The sequence below is a fragment of the Camelina sativa genome, chromosome 4, assembly GCF_000633955.1.
Source record: "Camelina sativa cultivar DH55 chromosome 4, Cs, whole genome shotgun sequence".
NCBI classification, from domain to species: domain Eukaryota; kingdom Viridiplantae; phylum Streptophyta; class Magnoliopsida; order Brassicales; family Brassicaceae; genus Camelina; species Camelina sativa.
Window position 1 is genome coordinate 29,983,222 of NC_025688.1, and position 17,534 is coordinate 30,000,755.

A 17,534-nucleotide genomic window follows, 5' to 3' on the forward strand; every position below is an offset into this window, starting at 1 on the left:
GCATATCGACAGTTGGTCCGCACGTTATCCGGGGAGTTTGCGTCTTTCTCTCTGACGAAGGTCCCACGGAACGAGAATGCATCAGCCGACGCCCTCGCAGTCCTGGCAAACCGCTCCGACCCCGAGCTACGACGTACCATTCGAATCGAGTGCATCGATGCTCCCAGCATTAATCCGGACTGCCAGATTGCCGTCATTAACGACGACTCAGTCCCGATGGAAGTCGATGAGCCAATAGAAGATATGACGGACGTCGCCAAACCCCCGGAGGATTGGCAACTTGAGATCAAACTTTACATCTCTGATGGTATCGTCCCGACAGACCGATAGGCAGCTCGACGACTGAAGGCCCGAAGTGCCAGATATATCCTTTTGGACGGTGAGCTGTTTCGCCGAAGTGCGTCAGGAGTATTCCTTACCTGCGTTACTCGGGACGAAGCCGAACGCATCATGATGGAGGTGCATGAAGGCGAGGGTGGCAACCACTCTCGCGGACGCGCACTCGCTCTTAAAATTAAAAAGGATGGTCACTATTGGCCTACCATGATGGCCGACTGCGAAACCTTCGCGGCCAAATGCGAAGCTTGTCAGCGCCATGGACCAATGCGGCACGTCCCGCCCGAACTGCTAAATACCGTGACAACTCCGTACCCTTTTATGCGCTGGGCCATGGACGCCATAGGACCCCTGCCGGCGTCCAAATTCAAGAAGTATGTCCTGGTGCTGACCGATTACTTCACCAAATGGGTGGAAGCAGAATCTTTCACGAGAATCCAATCCCTAGACGTGACCAATTTCATCTGGAAGAACATCATATGTCGCCACGGACTTGCGTACGAGATTGTCACTGACAACGGTACCCAATTCACCTCGATGATCACCAGACGTTTCCTGTCGAAGTGGCAAATCCGTCTCAGCACTTCGACTCCTCGGTACCCGCAAGGTAATGGTCAAGCTGAAGCCACGAATAAATCGATCGTCGACGGACTCAAGAAACGACTCGGTCGAAGGAAGGGAGCATGGGCGGACCACTTGGACGGTGTATTATGGTCATATCGCACAACCCCGCGGCGAAGCACAGGACAGTCCCCTTTTTCTCTCGCCTATGGTCTCGAAGCACTTGCCCCGGCCGAAGCAGGAGTCCCGACACTTCGCCGTACTATGATGGTGGATAATCCCGAACTCAATAACAAAATGCTGATCGACCACAACGACCTTGCCGAGGAGTTGCGCGATAAAGCTTTAGTTCGAGTGCAACATTACCAAGACGCAGCCGCTCGATACTATAATAAGACTGTTCGTCAGCGACGTTTCAACGAAGGCGATCTAGTTCTGCGAGAAGTTTTCGAGAACACCAAGGAAGTGAACGCCGGTAAGCTCGGCGCTCGATGGGAGGGTCCATACCTCGTGTCTAGAGCGGTTCGTCCAGGCGTCTACGAACTCGTGACCATGGCCGGGGAACGGATCAAAAACTCGTGGAACGCAGCCCACTTGAAACGTTATTATAGCTAAGTCGCTGTTACGATCCTACACGGGAGTTTTCGGGACTCCGAACTCCATTTATCTTTCTTTTGTATTACGAACTACGGTTGGCTTGATCCCCACTTCGGGGTACGTAGGCAATTCCTTATCTATTGAAGATATAGCGAATGCAGCCAATATATTAATAAAGTTTTGTCCGGTCGAAAAACTTCTTCTTGTTATTCGAATACATTCAGTTCGGCGGCAAGCCGATGTAAGGAATATCGACCATGCATTTGATTTTCTCTTACATGGTTTGATAATTCCAATTAAAATAAAGTTTTTCTAAATAAGTCAATCCCCATTACACACTTTGGAGCGATGACCAACACAAAAGAGAAAACAGAGAAAAGAGACGCAAAGGGGGAAACCCCCTCAACGACTGAGCTCTCCTAAAAACAAAAAAAAAATAAATAATATAATCCGAAGCGTTCAGGGTTTCGCCGTCACTCTCTGGGGCAGTCTAGTAGACGAAGTGGAGGCCGCGGACCTGACAGATCGTCTGCCAGTGGTTCCTCTACTGTTACCTTATCCAGTTCACTTCGCCAGAACTGACGAGCTTGCCTTAGGGCATCCAGTCTTTCCCTCGGAACTTCAACGCCTCTTGACACCAAGTCTTCCAGGAAGGCGCACGGGCCCTCGACCAGGTGCCTCTCACGGAAAACCGGACCAGCCGATTCCAGGAAATTGGCGTACCGCCTTAACCTTTCTACGGAAGCCCGGTAGGCCCAGATATCCACGGTAAACGGGTGCGCGGTATCTTCGAGGGGCTGACAGTCGTCCTCGAAAAGGACAGGCACCTCAATACTGGCCACCAGTTCTTGGCACGCCGCACGCGCGGCAAGCAGCCCGGTCATACGCCACTTCTCCAAGAAGAAACCTTCGGCGATTAATTCGTGCAGGACTCGGATAGTCCCGTCCAAACGGTATAGCCGACAGACTTCGGCCAGTCTACGATGTCTCGCCATAAGGTGAGCCCCCAGCCTATAGCGGCGAGCCCGATACCTTCGGAGTTCTTGGCACACGAGGCTCCCTTCAACACCCGCCATATCGACAGGTGGGGCAGGTGTGCGAACTTGGAAAGTCTCTACGTCCTCTTGGGCGGAGGCGTCATCCGACGATTCAGTTCGGTTGGAATCACTCGACGAAGCATTTAACCTTTCCATAGCCCGTCTTAGCCATGCAGATCGAGTAGTCACCATCTTTTTCTCTCAATATTTCGGAAAGTTGTGGAAGTTAGAAAGAACTCCCAAACTCTCAATCCTATTTATACAGAATTACGGGAAGTAACCGCCGCTGAATCCACCAATCAGAGTGCAGCGTGATTTTCGCGAGGTCCCGAGAATAATTCTCAAAGACCGCGCAGCGCATTTAATAAAAAGCACGTTCATTATTTCCAAAACGGAGAAAGGGAATTTTTCCAAAAAAAAAAAAAAAAAAAAAAAAAAAAAAAACTCATACGTATACCTTAGCCCGGCTAAGTATCTACTAGTTTCTACCGAACTCACCCCTTGTTGACACCCTGGCCAGGTGATCAGCTGGTATAACTACCTACTATTTTTCGGGATAAGCCGGACCCAGAGTCGTTATTTCGCACCCGAACCTTCAATCATTGGGATAAGCCGGACCCAGAGCGTTTATTCCGCGCCCAATCTCTTAATTGTTGGGGTAAGCCGAACCCAGAGTATTTATTTCGCACTCAACTTTTAGTTCGGACGGTGTGGTAAGCCGAACCCAGAGAATAATTTCGCACTCCGGCCACCGAACTAAAATAAAAGGAGATAAGCCGAGCCCAGTATCTCGCTCTCCAATCAAACACACTTCGTTTAAAATTCAAAGACTGCTTCTGAGGCTCTAATCGATTTTGTCTACCGTCACTTAATTAAGATTGCCCGATGTAAGCCGGGAGACGTCTCGCTTCTGGCATATTTTAGGAAATAAAGTAGCAAAATAAATCTCTTATTATTACTGAAAAAGTTTTATTGAGATTTTACAACGAGCAAAGTTCAAGTTCGCCTGCTATATTGCAGTTGTATCTTATTATCAAACGGAACATCTTAATTCCGAACTGGTGCGCCATTTCAGCAATCTCGCGAACGCTCGTCTTGAGTCGCTTCGGCATCGGCCATAGTAGTTGCAACCCAGTCTTTTCCCATTCCTCGGGACGAGTCTCCAATGCTCTGGCTTTCTGTTCGGATTCATCGAGCAGGTCAGTAGTTCTTTTCCTTTTCCCCTTGAGTAGAGCGATCTCGGATTCCAGAGTCCTCAGCCGTCGATCGATCCTGCCCTTCTTCATATGAAAGTACTGAAGATCTTGAGTCAGCTCTTGGTGCGTTCCTTCAATCTGCAAACGCAAAATCAACAACGGGCTAGTACGAAGAAGACAAATTTCGATCGCTCAGAAGGAAAGCAAAAAGGAAAAGAGGGTAGTGGCTACCTGACGGAAAAAGGCGTCGGCCTTGGCAAGTTCAGCACCGGTTGCACGCCGGTTAATGTAGAACGGTTTAACGTTGCCGGGAATGAAGTCACCAATCAAGACAGGGTCCATTTGCGTCGATCTCCGATCTGATTCCCTTCGGCATTCGTCGCAGTACGCAACAAGACATGGCGGGAAAGCAGCTATCTTGTCAAACCCGTTCCTAATCCAATCCTTTGGGTGAGATTCCAGCATCTCGAGTTTGAGTAGCAGATCTCGCTGTACTTGTTCTGACGCGGCAAGACGATCGCGATATTCCGTATGGCGATCTTCCACCTCATGGAGAAATTCTTCCAGTTCGCGCCTTTCTTCCGGTTTGACGTGGAACATCAACATCCAGGGAGCACGGATGTTCGGGTAATACGCCATCCCCCGTTCGATAGCTTCGGCATTCGAGAACGTCGGCACATCGTTACCAACTAGCGGGGATTCCACGCTGCTAACCGAGCCTGACATTGTCTTGATTGAGAGTTCTTCTTGGGATGTTTAACCCGTAGGCAGCGCCGGATAGATTTATACGGGTATTGGGAGGAAAATTCCCTTTTTTGAAAAAAATGGCAACTTTCCGTGCAAAATGGTAAGAATGCGAATTCATCAGTTTTTCCTTTTATGATGAGATGAAAATTTCGGTAATTAAAAGAGAAAATGGGCCGAGCAAGTCGGCAATGTTTTACAAGGGTACTCAAACCCGTGGGATTAACAACAAAAGAAAAAGAAGAGAAGGAAACGAAAATCATAGCTAAGTATCATAAGCACCGGTCAAATCGGCCTGAAAGCTATCGGCATTGGAACCGTGCGGATGCTGGACGGACTCTGGAGCCGTCGTTCCGGGGGGGGGGGAAATCCATAGCCAAGTTGATCCGGGGACATGTTGAGATCTTTTTCATTCAGATCAAGGACATCGATCGCCTTGACAGTCTCCTCAGCTTCGGCCTTTTTCTCGTCAATCTCCTTGATTTGCTCCGGCGGGATGATGGCCCCATTTTCGACCAAATATTGTACCGTTTCCTGTATCCCGGAAGCTTGGTTTAGCAGATCCTCCAGGGGACGAAGTTTCTCCTGTTCGAGTAGATAGGCCTTAACCTTATCCAGTCGAGTCTGCGCTTTCATTGTTGTTCGCTCCACCTTCTCCCAACGATCTCGCCGGAGTCTCTTGACTTCAAAGTTGAGCTGAACCTTTAACCCGTCGCATGATTCCTGCAGTTCGTTCTTCTCTTCTTCGAGAGTAAGCGCTTGGGAGTTCAGTTCATTAATCTTCAGCTCGGAGCTGGCAATGATACCGTCTTTTTCGGCAACAAGCGCCTCGAGCTCTTTGATCCTTGCATCCTTGGCGTCGCTGGCAATCCGGATTTGCTCTGCGCATTCTTTCACCTTTTCGAGCTCCAATCCAGATTTCTTACTGGATTTGGCACGCATATCGTATAATTGATTCAGCGTGTTCATCTTGGCGGCAGTCTGTAAACCCGAAGAACGTATGTCATTTCACCCATGGAAATTTCAAGCAAATTAAACGAAATGATAAAGCATACCATTAGGTGGCACTCAGCTACATCGAGGAACGCCTGTTTAAATTCAAGATCGTCCGCCGACGGAAGGATTCGACTGGAGGTCTTCAGGGTTCGGAAGAGCTCGCCCGAGGCTTCACGATTGGTCACCAGAGGATAGTCGCCGAAGTAATGATAGGAAAAGCGATCTGTTTTATCATTTCTCCTTCCCAGGCGAAATCGATCGGCAGATTCCAGTCCAGCTTCTTCCGCTGAGCGTTTACGGTTCACTACCGGTTGTGGCTCAGCGACTGGATTTTTTCCGGTTTGCCTCTTTTTCTTTTTCCTTCTTTTGGAACCAGCTTCAACTTGCGGGACATCTTGTTCCTCGGTCGAAAGATTGGCATTCTCTAGGGCCAAAGGGAGAATATCTTCTTCCGCGACATCGATTGTGTTGACATTTTCTCCAGGATCCTGAGTAGGATCAACTTCGGTCTTGTCTGGGATGGGATCGATTTCAGTTCGACTTTGAGATGGGTCGATATCAGCTTCAATGGCAGCCTGAGTGTCACGGCGAACTATCTGGAGATTGTCCGATTCAAGGACACGTGCCCCGGTAGGTTCCGCAGTTCGTCCTAGCGACCTAGCAAAACTTGGGAACGTCGTCCTGGGTTTGCCCATCGCTGTTTCAACACGGATACGGGTGATGAACTCCCACTGACGATTGTTTCCGGTTAATAGAGCGTCTCTGACGGGATGGTAGTTTGGAGCTAGCCGCGTCGCGCAGAATGGACGATCTGGAAACATGACACGACAAAGTTAAAACTGGTTAGAGGTGCCGAAGTCAATTAAAACGTGCTGAAAATATAAAGTCTACCAGGATTTTCATTCCACACTCTCCGATGAACACCCAATGGGTTAGCGAGTGAGTACTGATCGACGCGGACATAGAAGTAGCGGTTCATCCACTTCTGGAATTTGCTCACTCTTTTACCGACAAGAAAATTGTGCGCCGGCCTCATATTCACTTCCCAGCGGTGTAAACTCTTTGACAATTTAAAATTGGATAGCTGTTCGAAACATTGAACTCCAATATTAACCCCGACTTCGGCTGCTACAGTGAGGGCAGCCATAAAATTGCAAATAGCTCCGGGGACGAATTGGCAGATCGCTATCCTGCATCTTTGGGCGTAGAGCGATATCAACGCAGGGATTGGGAATAGGAGGCCACATTCGGTAAAGTAACATTCGTATAGACATATGTACCCTTCCGGAGGGTTCCAAGGGCGTTGGTCCTCTCGAGGAATCAGAATTGTGACTTCGCTGTTGAATAAACCGCATGAGTTAAGCATGTCGTTCACGGTTTTGGACGAACTCAAACTCTTTTCACCACCAATCTGCCCTTTATGGTCAAATAAGGGATCGATATCTTCGATCAAGAGTCCTAAGGGAACAAACCGATCTTCCTCTTGTGACAGTACGTCTTGAGTCAGTTCGGTGCTTTCCTCTTTAGGACGAATTGATGGCGGCGGTAATACTTGTGAAGATGAAGTTCCTGCAGAACAGCGAACAAGGCGTGGTGGGACTTCGGAAGCCGATCTACTCGACTCGCCGATCTGTGTGGTACGATCTGGGTCGAGAGTTTTCCGCCTGGAAGATCGACGAATTAGCTGTTCACCCTCGACTTCTGGCGAAGAGATGGGTTCCGATGTGTTTGCCATATTCTGAGTTCGGAGAGTGCGGAAGAAAATCGGGACTAACAAAATAAATAGGAGAGAGATCGGAGTAGATTACCTTTCGTTGCTGACAGAAAATGAGAAATGACGAAAGGGGAGGCGTATTTATTGAGTCGAGCGGGTGGCAACCCTACGCAGAGCAATTATGACCTATGCGACTCTTCGAATTCCGGGCTAACTGATGTGATGTAAACGACACGTGTCGTCCGGACAATTCGCGGCGAAATGACGCGAGAATCCGGGTAAAATCAATTAAGTTTTTATGAATTAGATCGGATATTCTCTTCCTATAGTTCGAAATATTCGAATTAAATCTCGAATATTCGGAACTGAGGGGGGACTAATTGTTGGTACGGGATTCAGCACCCCCGACATACCGAGCTAAACCAGAAATACTAATTGATTAGTTAACCGGGAAATCGGTTAAGGGCTTGATTAGGTCAACAAGAAGTCAGTTCGGCCAAAGTGTCACCTTGAAGAAGAAGGAGCCGACTTCCACTTCGGCACGGCGGCCGAATGAAGCAATGAGGCAGCTTTCCATATCTCACTTCGGCTGATAAGGAAAGTGAATATATATTGTAATCTTAGGGCGTGTATAAAGAAGGGGGGATTTCTCCATTGTAAGATATCCAGAATAAAATACGATAATTGAGTTCTCCTTTTGTTCTTAGCAATAAACCCTTATTCCTTTGAGTTCTACTTCTTTACTTTAATTCGAAGGCTTAGATCTGTTTTCTAGAGATATAACTCTATTGAATTTGTTTCCCTCCTAAAACAAATTCATTGTGGAAACCTAGTTTCTACACAAACAAACAAAATACTATAGCCGGACACAATAACATAAAGTTAATATGCGGAAAGAATGAAAGTTCGTCAGATTTTAGTGAACGGACGCAATAATAAATGCATATTATAAGCCACGTGATGGAAGCAAAAAAAGATTTACAACAACAACAATTTAAAAAATAATTTAGTGGTTACAACAACAAACAATTTAAAAAATAAAAATAAAAAAATGAACAACAACAATACAATTGATATTGAGCTTTATGAATATATATATATATATATATATGTCATTTTCCGATGGCTCTGATCGGATCTCAGATCATGTAAAGGTAAAGGTGTGTTGACTTTATAAAAAAAAAATACTAATAATACAGCCACAGGTAACATGCCGTACTTAAATTCTATGACTATGTTGATCGTTTTTCAGTGACTTATATATATGTAGATTGTTCACGTAAACAAGGAGAGAAAAAAAAGGAATTGGAAAACAGAATTTGCATGGATAGGAGGAGGAAGGAAGCCAAAGTAACCTGCAGAATAATATTGATGTGATGATATTAAGACACTCTCTCTCTCTCTCTCTCTTATTCGAAAACTGATTTTTCACCCTTACGTAAGCAAAGATCACAGCAGCTACTTTCAGGACTGCAGAGCTATATAGTTGTTCCTTCTTACAATAAACATGAGGGTATACACTTTTTAGTACTGGAGCTATAGTTAGTTGTTCTTTCCTAGGCAATTAACTTTTTAATACACTTTTTAGTACTGTAGCTACTGTTTTACTTTTTACTTTTTTTCTTATAAATTCCTTTTACATATTATTACAACAACTCTTTTAAAGTATATCTGTATATGATATACAACATGTGCTTTTTTTTTTTTTTTTTTTTTTTTTTNGCAGCATTCCATTATATAAGAAGGGTCATGAGTTTGTCCAAAGAAAAAAAGAAGAAGGGTCATATGCATGGGTTTGATTGCTTTGCTTGGGTCCAATAATTTGCTCGAGCAGTCGTACTTATTGACCCATCTACTACCTCATACTCGGAGTTAAAAGACAAAGGTTAACTAATTAAACAATGAGACTTTTTGGTTTATAAATATATCTTGTTTAATACTAGATGAAAGACAAGTCTTGCACGCACGAGTTGCACCTCTAATTTTCCATACTTTATTTGTTTTTGCCTTTTGTTATTATATAAAGTACTACTTAAGAGGGAGGATGTAGCCAAGTGTAACTTTTCTTTATTTGTTTAATCAAAAAAATCTGTCTTTAACTCAGATTTTTCTCAACCAAATATTAGAAGGACAAGACTTTTTAAGAGTACTAGCTAGGCTAGTACATGTACGTAATTCTATCCCAATGGAATTTGTCTTTTCATTCAAAGTTGTAAAATTGTAGTAATGGTAATAGTAATAATATTGAACCTGTAGTTGATTTTCATTTTCCAAAAATAAACAATATTAAAAAGAAGGAAAAAAAAAATTGGATGCGGAGTTGCTATCATTACCAAAGAAAAAAAAAAAAACTAATCGTCAGGTCAGTAATGATAAAAGTCCTGGCAGCAGTTTTTGTTTGTTTTTAATAATGCTTTTTTGATTTCTTTCCGAAACTTCAATTTTGTGGACGACTACAAAGTACAAAGCTTCTTTAATTTTTTTTAGTCGTCGTCACACAAACATTAGCTTTTATGTGAATAATAAACAAAACGTCTATAATTTTATACTAAAATCAAAAGGATTTTTCTCTGCTTCTCCCTCTCTCTGTCCTGGGAAAATGTGGTGGCTTTCTTCTTCTTCGTGGCTCTCCGAGCTATCTTGTTCATCCTCGGCCGTATTAGAACCGACATCGTCACTCCCAGTTGCAATCCAATGGCTAAGATTTGTTTTGCTCTCTCCATGCCCTCAACGCGCTCTCTTCTCCGCCGTTGATCTTCTCCTCCTCCTCTTCCTCCTCTGCTTCGCTCTTCTCAAGCTATTTTCTTCTTCTTCTTCTTCCTCTTCCGGAATCAACGCCCAGATTAAAAAACCTCTTCTCGGACACCGTGCAACCACAACAACAACCGCGTGGTTCAAAACGACGCTCGTAGCCACCCTTCTCTTGTCGTTTTGCTCCGTCGTGCTCTGCGTTTTGGCCTTCACTAGGAAGCCACGCTCTCCGTCTCAGGGACCATGGAGCCTCCTCACCGACCCTCTCTTTTGGCTTATCCACTCCGTCACGCACGTCGTCATCGCCGTCATCCTCATCCACGAGAAGAGATTCGCTTCTCTCAGTCATCCTTTATCCCTCAGAATCTATTGGATTTCGAGTTTCTTCCTCACTTCTCTCTTCTCCGTCTCCGCCATTCTCCGTTTCATCTCCTCCGACGCCGCCGTCACTCTCCTCAGACTCAGAGAAGAAGACGTCGCTTCCTTCTTCTCCCTCCCGTTAACCGCCTTCCTGCTCGTCGCCTCCGTCGGAGGGACCACCGGCATCGCCACTGCCGAGTCCGACAGTCCTCCTCCTACGGACGAAGCCGCTTTGGATAAGTCCAACAACGTCTCTCCCTACGCATCAGCCTCTGCTTTCTCCAAAACGTTCTGGTTATGGATGAATCCTCTACTCACCAAAGGCTACAAATCCCCGTTGACGCTCCAACAAGTTCCGACGCTCTCTCCGGAGCACAAGGCAGAGAGGCTCGCCCTTCTCTTCGAGTCCTGTTGGCCCAACCCCTCGGAGAACTCGAGCCACCCTGTGCGTACCACTCTCATCCGTTGTTTCTGGAAGGAGATCCTCTACACCGCCATTCTCGCCATCGTCCGTCTCGGTGTCATGTACGTTGGCCCCGTTCTCATCCAGAGCTTCGTCGATTTCACCTCCGGCAAGAGATCCTCGCCGTGGCAGGGTTATTACCTCGTCCTCATCCTCCTCCTTGCCAAATTCGTCGAGGTCTTGACGACGCATCAGTTCAATTTCGAGTCTCAGAAGTTTGGGATGCTCATAAGGTCTACTCTGATCACTGCACTCTACAAGAAAGGTTTAAATCTCACCGGCTCCGCGCGTCAGAACCACGGCGTTGGCCAAATCGTGAATTACATGGCCGTAGACGCACAGCAGCTCTCTGACATGATGCTTCAGCTCCACGCAATCTGGCTCATGCCTTTGCAAGTGACTGTGGCGCTTGTGCTCCTCTACGGAAGCTTAGGCGCGTCTGTTGTGACGGCGGTCATTGGGTTGACTGGAGTCTTCGTCTTCATCCTCCTCGGAACCAAGAGAAACAACAGCTACCAGTTCAGTCTGATGGGAAACAGAGATTCTAGGATGAAGGCCACCAACGAGATGCTCAATTATATGCGAGTCATTAAGTTCCAGGCTTGGGAGAATCATTTCAACAAGAGGATCCTCAAATTTAGGGACATGGAGTTTGGTTGGCTATCCAAGTTTCTCTACTCCATAGCCGGCAACATCATTGTCCTCTGGAGCACGCCAGTGCTTATCTCTGCCCTCACCTTCGCCACCGCTCTTGCCTTGGGTGTCAAGCTTGACGCTGGGACTGTCTTCACCACCACAACCATTTTCAAGATCCTGCAAGAACCCATCAGAACCTTCCCTCAGTCTATGATATCTCTCTCGCAGGCAATGATCTCTCTGGGAAGACTGGACTCGTACATGATGAGCAGAGAGCTTTCGGAAGATGCTGTGGAGAGATCCTTGGGCTGTGATGATACTACTGCCGTGGAGGTTAGAGATGGAAGCTTTAGTTGGGATGATGAGGACAACGAACCTGCTCTCAGTGATATCAACTTTAAGGTTAAGAAAGGAGAGCTCACCGCTATAGTTGGAACCGTTGGTTCAGGGAAATCTTCTCTGTTAGCTTCTGTTCTTGGCGAAATGCACAGAATCTCCGGCCATGTGCGACTTTTTTGCTTATGTAATTTGTAGATTTAGAGAACAAACACTCGGAGAACATTTGATTGATTGGTTTATTATTTCTAGGTGAGGGTTTGTGGGAGCACAGGTTATGTAGGGCAGACATCATGGATCGAAAACGGGACTGTTCAAGACAACATCTTGTTTGGTCTTCCAATGGTTAGAGACAAGTACGACGAAGTTGTCAATGTCTGTTGCCTTGACAAAGACCTGCAAATGATGGAGTTTGGCGATCAGACTGAGATTGGGGAACGCGGAATCAACCTCAGTGGAGGGCAGAAGCAGCGTATACAGCTCGCACGTGCGGTCTACCAGGAATGCGATGTATACTTGCTCGACGATGTTTTTAGCGCCGTGGATGCTCATACCGGTTCTGATATATTCAAGGTACAGAGAAACTCTATCATATGATGTGTCTGTTATTATTCCCTTTTTAAAAGGCAACACTAAGTTTTGATTCTTGTTATATTGTGATGTTTTTGTATAGAATTGTGTAAGAGGAGCTCTGAAAGGCAAGACCATATTGCTCGTAACACATCAAGTGGATTTCTTGCACAACGTCGACTGCATCTTGGTACAATAATGATTCATACTTTTTATCTTATCGAAATCCAAACACTCGAGCTAATTGTTCTTACGAAATGGACTTTCAGGTGATGCGGGAGGGGAGGATTGTTGAGTCCGGAAGATATGAGGAATTAGTCAACTCCGGGTTGGATTTTGGGGAACTTGTGGCTGCGCATGAGACATCAATGGAGCTAGTTGATGCCGGTGCAGACTCTGCAGCAGCAGCAGCAACAATCGCAACATCCCCAAGAACACCAACATCTCCCCATGCAAGCTCTCCGAGAACGTCCATGGAGTCTCCTCGCTTAAGTGATCAAAACGATGAGCATGTCAAGTCATTTCTTGGCTCTCACGCCGTAGAAGATGGCTCCAAGCTTATCAAAGAAGAGGAAAGGGAAATCGGACAGGTCAGCCTGAGAGTTTACAAACAATACTGCACAGAGGCCTATGGCTGGTGGGGCGTTGTGCTTGTGGTGTTCTTCTCTTTGACGTGGCAGGGTTCCCTAATGGCCAGCGATTACTGGCTTGCATACGAAACATCAGCCAAGAATGCGATTTCATTTGACGCTTCCGTTTTCATTCGTGTATACGTCATTATTGCACTTGTTTCCATCGTTCTGGTGAGCCTCAGGTCGTATTACGTCACTCACCTGGGACTCAAGACTGCTCAGATATTTTTCCGACAGATTCTAAACAGTATCTTACACGCTCCAATGTCGTTCTTCGACACCACGCCATCCGGAAGAATTCTCAGCCGGGTGAGACAAACTTTTCCAACCCTTTTCTTGCCGCTTACATCAGATTTAAGCAGAGATGTTAAAGGGTTTTCTCTTTCGAACGTTGCAGGCATCTACTGATCAGACCAATATCGATATCCTCATTCCGTTTATGCTCGGGCTTGTGGCCTCAATGTACACCACTCTTCTGAGCATTTTCATAGTTACTTGCCAGTACGCTTGGCCAACTGCATTCTTTGTGATTCCCCTTGGATGGCTTAACATCTGGTACCGGGTAGGCATCTCTTTTGATTCCATTTTCTGATGTTTTTTTTTTCTTTAGAATGTATAATGTTCTTAAAAGTCACTTTGCTTTTGATCTTCAGAACTATTACCTCGCTTCTTCCCGTGAATTAACACGCCTGGACTCGATCACTAAGGCTCCCATCATCCACCATTTCTCAGAAAGTATAGCTGGAGTGATGACGATCCGATCATTCAGGAAGCAGGAGTTGTTTATGCAAGAAAACGTGAAGCGTGTCAACGCCAATCTCAGGATGGACTTCCACAACAATGGCTCCAACGAATGGCTCGGGTTTCGGCTAGAGCTTATTGGAAGCTGGGTGCTCTGCATCTCGGCTCTGTGTATGGTATTGTTACCCAGCAACGTTATCAGACCAGGTAGGGGGATCACTACTTAAACTCCAAATTTTGAGTAGTTGAAAACAGTGTTGTGTTGTCAATCATGGATATTGTTTTGGTGTGATGCAGAGAATGTAGGACTGTCCCTTTCGTACGGTCTGTCCCTGAACTCGGTTCTGTTCTGGGCTATATACATGAGCTGCTTTGTTGAGAACAAGATGGTTTCTGTGGAAAGGATCAAACAGTTCACTGACATTCCATCTGAATCCGAGTGGGAGCGCAAAGAAAACCTTCCACCTTCGGATTGGCCCTTCCATGGCAATGTTCATCTGCAAGACCTCAAGGTGAGTTATACAAACCAAACAGCTCTTTGTGATTAAAAACTCATCGTCTTAAGTGTTCAAACATGTGAAGGATGTGTGTGTGTGTGTGTGTGTGTGTGTGTGTAAACAACTGCAGGTGCGCTACAGACCGAACACGCCACTTGTGCTCAAGGGAATCACTCTAGACATCAAAGGAGGAGAGAAGGTTGGTGTGGTTGGACGAACGGGAAGCGGGAAATCGACTTTGATACAGGTCTTGTTCAGGCTTGTAGAACCGTCAGGAGGGAAGATAATCATAGACGGGATTGATATCACCACAATAGGGCTGCATGATCTCAGGTCAAGATTCGGAATCATTCCGCAAGAACCTGTCCTCTTTGAAGGAACCGTGAGGAGCAACATCGACCCAACTGAGCAATACTCTGACGACGAAATCTGGAAGGTGATGATGATATTATTAAGCTATGATATATCTTCTAAGCTACAACCAATTTTTATTCCATATACCATTGCATCATCATGTTTTTTTTTCATTTTCTTTCTAATTTCAGAGCCTTGAAAGATGCCAACTCAAGGATGTTGTTGCTAGCAAGCCTGAGAAACTCGATTCTTTGGGTGAGTTTGGTGTCTTTATATATATATATATATATAGTACCTAGGATTAGGAATAATATAATAAGACAGAGTTATTGATTGATTGATTGATTGATTGGAACAGTGGTTGATAATGGGGAGAACTGGAGCGTAGGGCAGAGGCAGCTTTTATGTTTAGGGAGGGTAATGCTGAAACGGAGCAGACTTCTGTTCCTAGACGAAGCAACTGCATCCGTTGATTCACAAACGGACTCCGTGATCCAGAAGATCATTAGGGAAGACTTCGAGTCCTGCACCATTATCAGCATCGCCCACCGGATTCCTACAGTGATGGACGGTGATCGAGTCCTGGTCATAGACGCTGGTAAGTCAAACAAAACAAAACTCAACTTAAGGGTTTTGTCTTTTTGTTGGTTTCTTCACTTTTTAGGATGATGAAATATGAAAATTTTGAACAGGGAAAGCGAAAGAGTTCGATAGCCCGGCTCGTTTGCTGGAGAGGCAGTCTCTGTTTGCAGCGCTGGTGCAAGAATACGCTCTCCGATCTGCCGGAATATGAAACTTTGACGCCGGCCTTGACAAGACGACGTTTTCTTGTTGTTACTAAAACTACGTTTTTTTTGGGTCAAACTCGAAAGCATAATATTAAGATGGTCAAACTAAAAGTACGTTTATCTCTTTAATCTGACATGAGAAAGAAGATCGGATCGCCTAGGATAATGTTATGAGTAGAAGTGTAACAACAGGAAATAAATACTAGTATACATATTATTACCGTATTCAAATATTTTTCTTTTCATTTTTTTTCGTATTCAAATAACATGTAATGTATTAGAATCCTTTGGTTTGTTTTATTTGAGGAATAATTTAGTCGTTATTTAGGATTACTATGTGCCTATAATTGGTCGCTCTTCTTCAAACGTTTTTATATTTATTCTTCCCAACTTATAATAATTGCATCACGATAGCTAAAAGAAATAAAAGTAAACAATGGAGTGAGTGAGTACTGCATGCATTATAGAGAAAATTATGTGCATCATGTAAACATTAAATACTACACATCTACTTCTAATATTTTCCTCTCTCAATCCCATTAATACTCAAAAACAGCCAGTCATACCTTAAAATAAAAAATGATCTCATTTAATACATCTAATTAGTCGATCCACAACATAATGATCTCATTTAATACATTTTAATTAGTCCACAACATGATGATCTCATTTTATACATCTTAGTCCACGTACAACTCGAAATTCACATACAACTCTAATTATTGTCCTTTATTTACGTGAGTCATTTTTTTTTAAGGCGAATTAGTGTGCATGCATGTCTTCGTTATCAATATCGTATATATATGAGCACTTGACAGAAAAAAGAATGTGAGATCTCATATCGTTTAACGAACTTTAAAGAGAAAGTAGCCACGCTTTTAAAACTCTTGGAACTCGAGTTGCGCTTTCTCACCTGTGGGAGATCAAAGACGTACAACCCACATCTTATCCACTCCTTTTGTGTATATATCCATCACCAGGTAGATAAAAATGATATTCATATATATCCAGGTGATAAAACAAAATGCACTCTCTCGGTTTGTAATGTCAAAATACATTAATTACATTCAACTGTAATTAGTTTTACTTTGATAAAAAGAAAGGAAGAAGTTAATTTGCTTGTATATTTTTACGAGACACAAATTCGAGCAAACAACTATTCAAATTTCGTTACACTATTTTGAACATTGGAACATTAATTTGTGATTTATTGTAAGCTAATAGATAAGAACCTTAATTTGTGATTTATTGTAACTAATACTATTAAGAACATTTAACATAAGATCATTCGATATAACTATTAACAGATACATACATATATTCTATTATTTAATTTGAGAAGCCGTAGCCGTGACATATTTGCTTGATCAGCCAACAGTTGAAATGGGTATTAATAAAAGTTTAATGGTCAAATTTAAATATGGAGAAAAGCATACGTTCCTAGTGTGAGTCAGATCATACGAGAGTATTTATGTAAAGCTTTCTTTATTTGGATGGTCCAGGGATCTAGGGTTATTAAAAATCAATAAAAGAACCAGTGAGAACTAGCTGGTCTGGACCACTAGAGAGCTTAACTAATCGATTTAACCAATTGTTTTAATTTTCTTTATTTTTGGAGTACTGTTTACTGTTCAGAAAGCGAATCCCCGAAATAGTAAATCTATAATCGACATAGAGTTTTAGTATAACAATATCGAAGTAGTAAATTTATATATATCATATGTGTACGGAATTGCAATTTAGTGCTGATTAACTAGTGCTAAACTGCTAATAATCTACTATATGCAAATGCCAATTATAGTGACGACTTTCAATAATACAAATACTGAAAAGTCGACTACTTTCACCTTTTTTGTCGAAAAAATAATAATAATTGCTTTAATGAATAAGCAATTCCACAAAGTAGAAATGACAACTTAATTTTCGTACTGTAGAGGGATTATAGTATAGAGGATACAAAGCGCATGGTAATTATATATCTCACATCTGACCAAGAGCTAGAAGAGATCAACAAACTAGAATGTAGAGAAGAAAACCTATCTAGCTCGATAATAATTGTTCATTCATACACACATGGATCTCAACTTTTGAACTAAAAGACCACAATAATTAGCAATATATCCGAACACAGAATTTGTTTGATCCACTGCCTCAAATTAACCACATAGGTACGGACATGTTATACAATCTAATATATTTATTTATATATGTAGTAGATCGCTTAG

At 43.8% G+C, this 17,534-nt stretch overlaps 2 protein-coding genes across 2 annotated transcripts; one reads left to right on the plus strand and one right to left on the minus strand.

Moving 5' to 3' along the window:
* LOC109132571 (uncharacterized protein At3g60930, chloroplastic-like) lies at positions 4,757 to 7,202 on the minus strand. Its single transcript, XM_019244277.1, has 3 exons — positions 6,359 to 7,202; positions 5,527 to 6,278; positions 4,757 to 5,452 (listed from the first exon to the last, which is right to left on the minus strand). Exons 1-3 carry the CDS (start codon positions 7,200 to 7,202, stop codon positions 4,757 to 4,759), a joined length of 2,292 nt encoding a protein of 763 aa, XP_019099822.1.
* On the plus strand, positions 9,781 to 15,632 carry LOC104783367 (ABC transporter C family member 4-like). Its single transcript, XM_010508516.2, has 11 exons — positions 9,781 to 11,895; positions 11,980 to 12,300; positions 12,401 to 12,487; positions 12,567 to 13,238; positions 13,327 to 13,491; positions 13,583 to 13,877; positions 13,968 to 14,182; positions 14,298 to 14,603; positions 14,713 to 14,776; positions 14,880 to 15,119; positions 15,214 to 15,632. Exons 1-11 carry the CDS (start codon positions 9,781 to 9,783, stop codon positions 15,312 to 15,314), a joined length of 4,581 nt encoding a protein of 1,526 aa, XP_010506818.1. The 3' UTR covers positions 15,315 to 15,632.

Bases quoted from the DNA above. Each gene is read 5' to 3' on its own strand.
- LOC109132571 (XM_019244277.1), bottom strand. From the start codon at position 7,202: ATGGCAAACACATCGGAACCCATCTCTTCGCCAGAAGTCGAGGGTGAA. The intron at 6,279-6,358 runs GTAGACTTTATA...TCATGTTTCCAG, and splicing joins AGTGTGGAATGAAAATCCTG to ATCGTCCATTCTGCGCGACG. The intron at 5,453-5,526 runs GTATGCTTTATC...TCGGGTTTACAG, and splicing joins TAGCTGAGTGCCACCTAATG to ACTGCCGCCAAGATGAACAC.
- LOC104783367 (XM_010508516.2), top strand. From the start codon at position 9,781: ATGTGGTGGCTTTCTTCTTCTTCGTGGCTCTCCGAGCTATCTTGTTCA. The intron at 11,896-11,979 runs GTGCGACTTTTT...TATTATTTCTAG, and splicing joins TGCACAGAATCTCCGGCCAT to GTGAGGGTTTGTGGGAGCAC. The intron at 13,878-13,967 runs GTAGGGGGATCA...GGTGTGATGCAG, and splicing joins CAGCAACGTTATCAGACCAG to AGAATGTAGGACTGTCCCTT.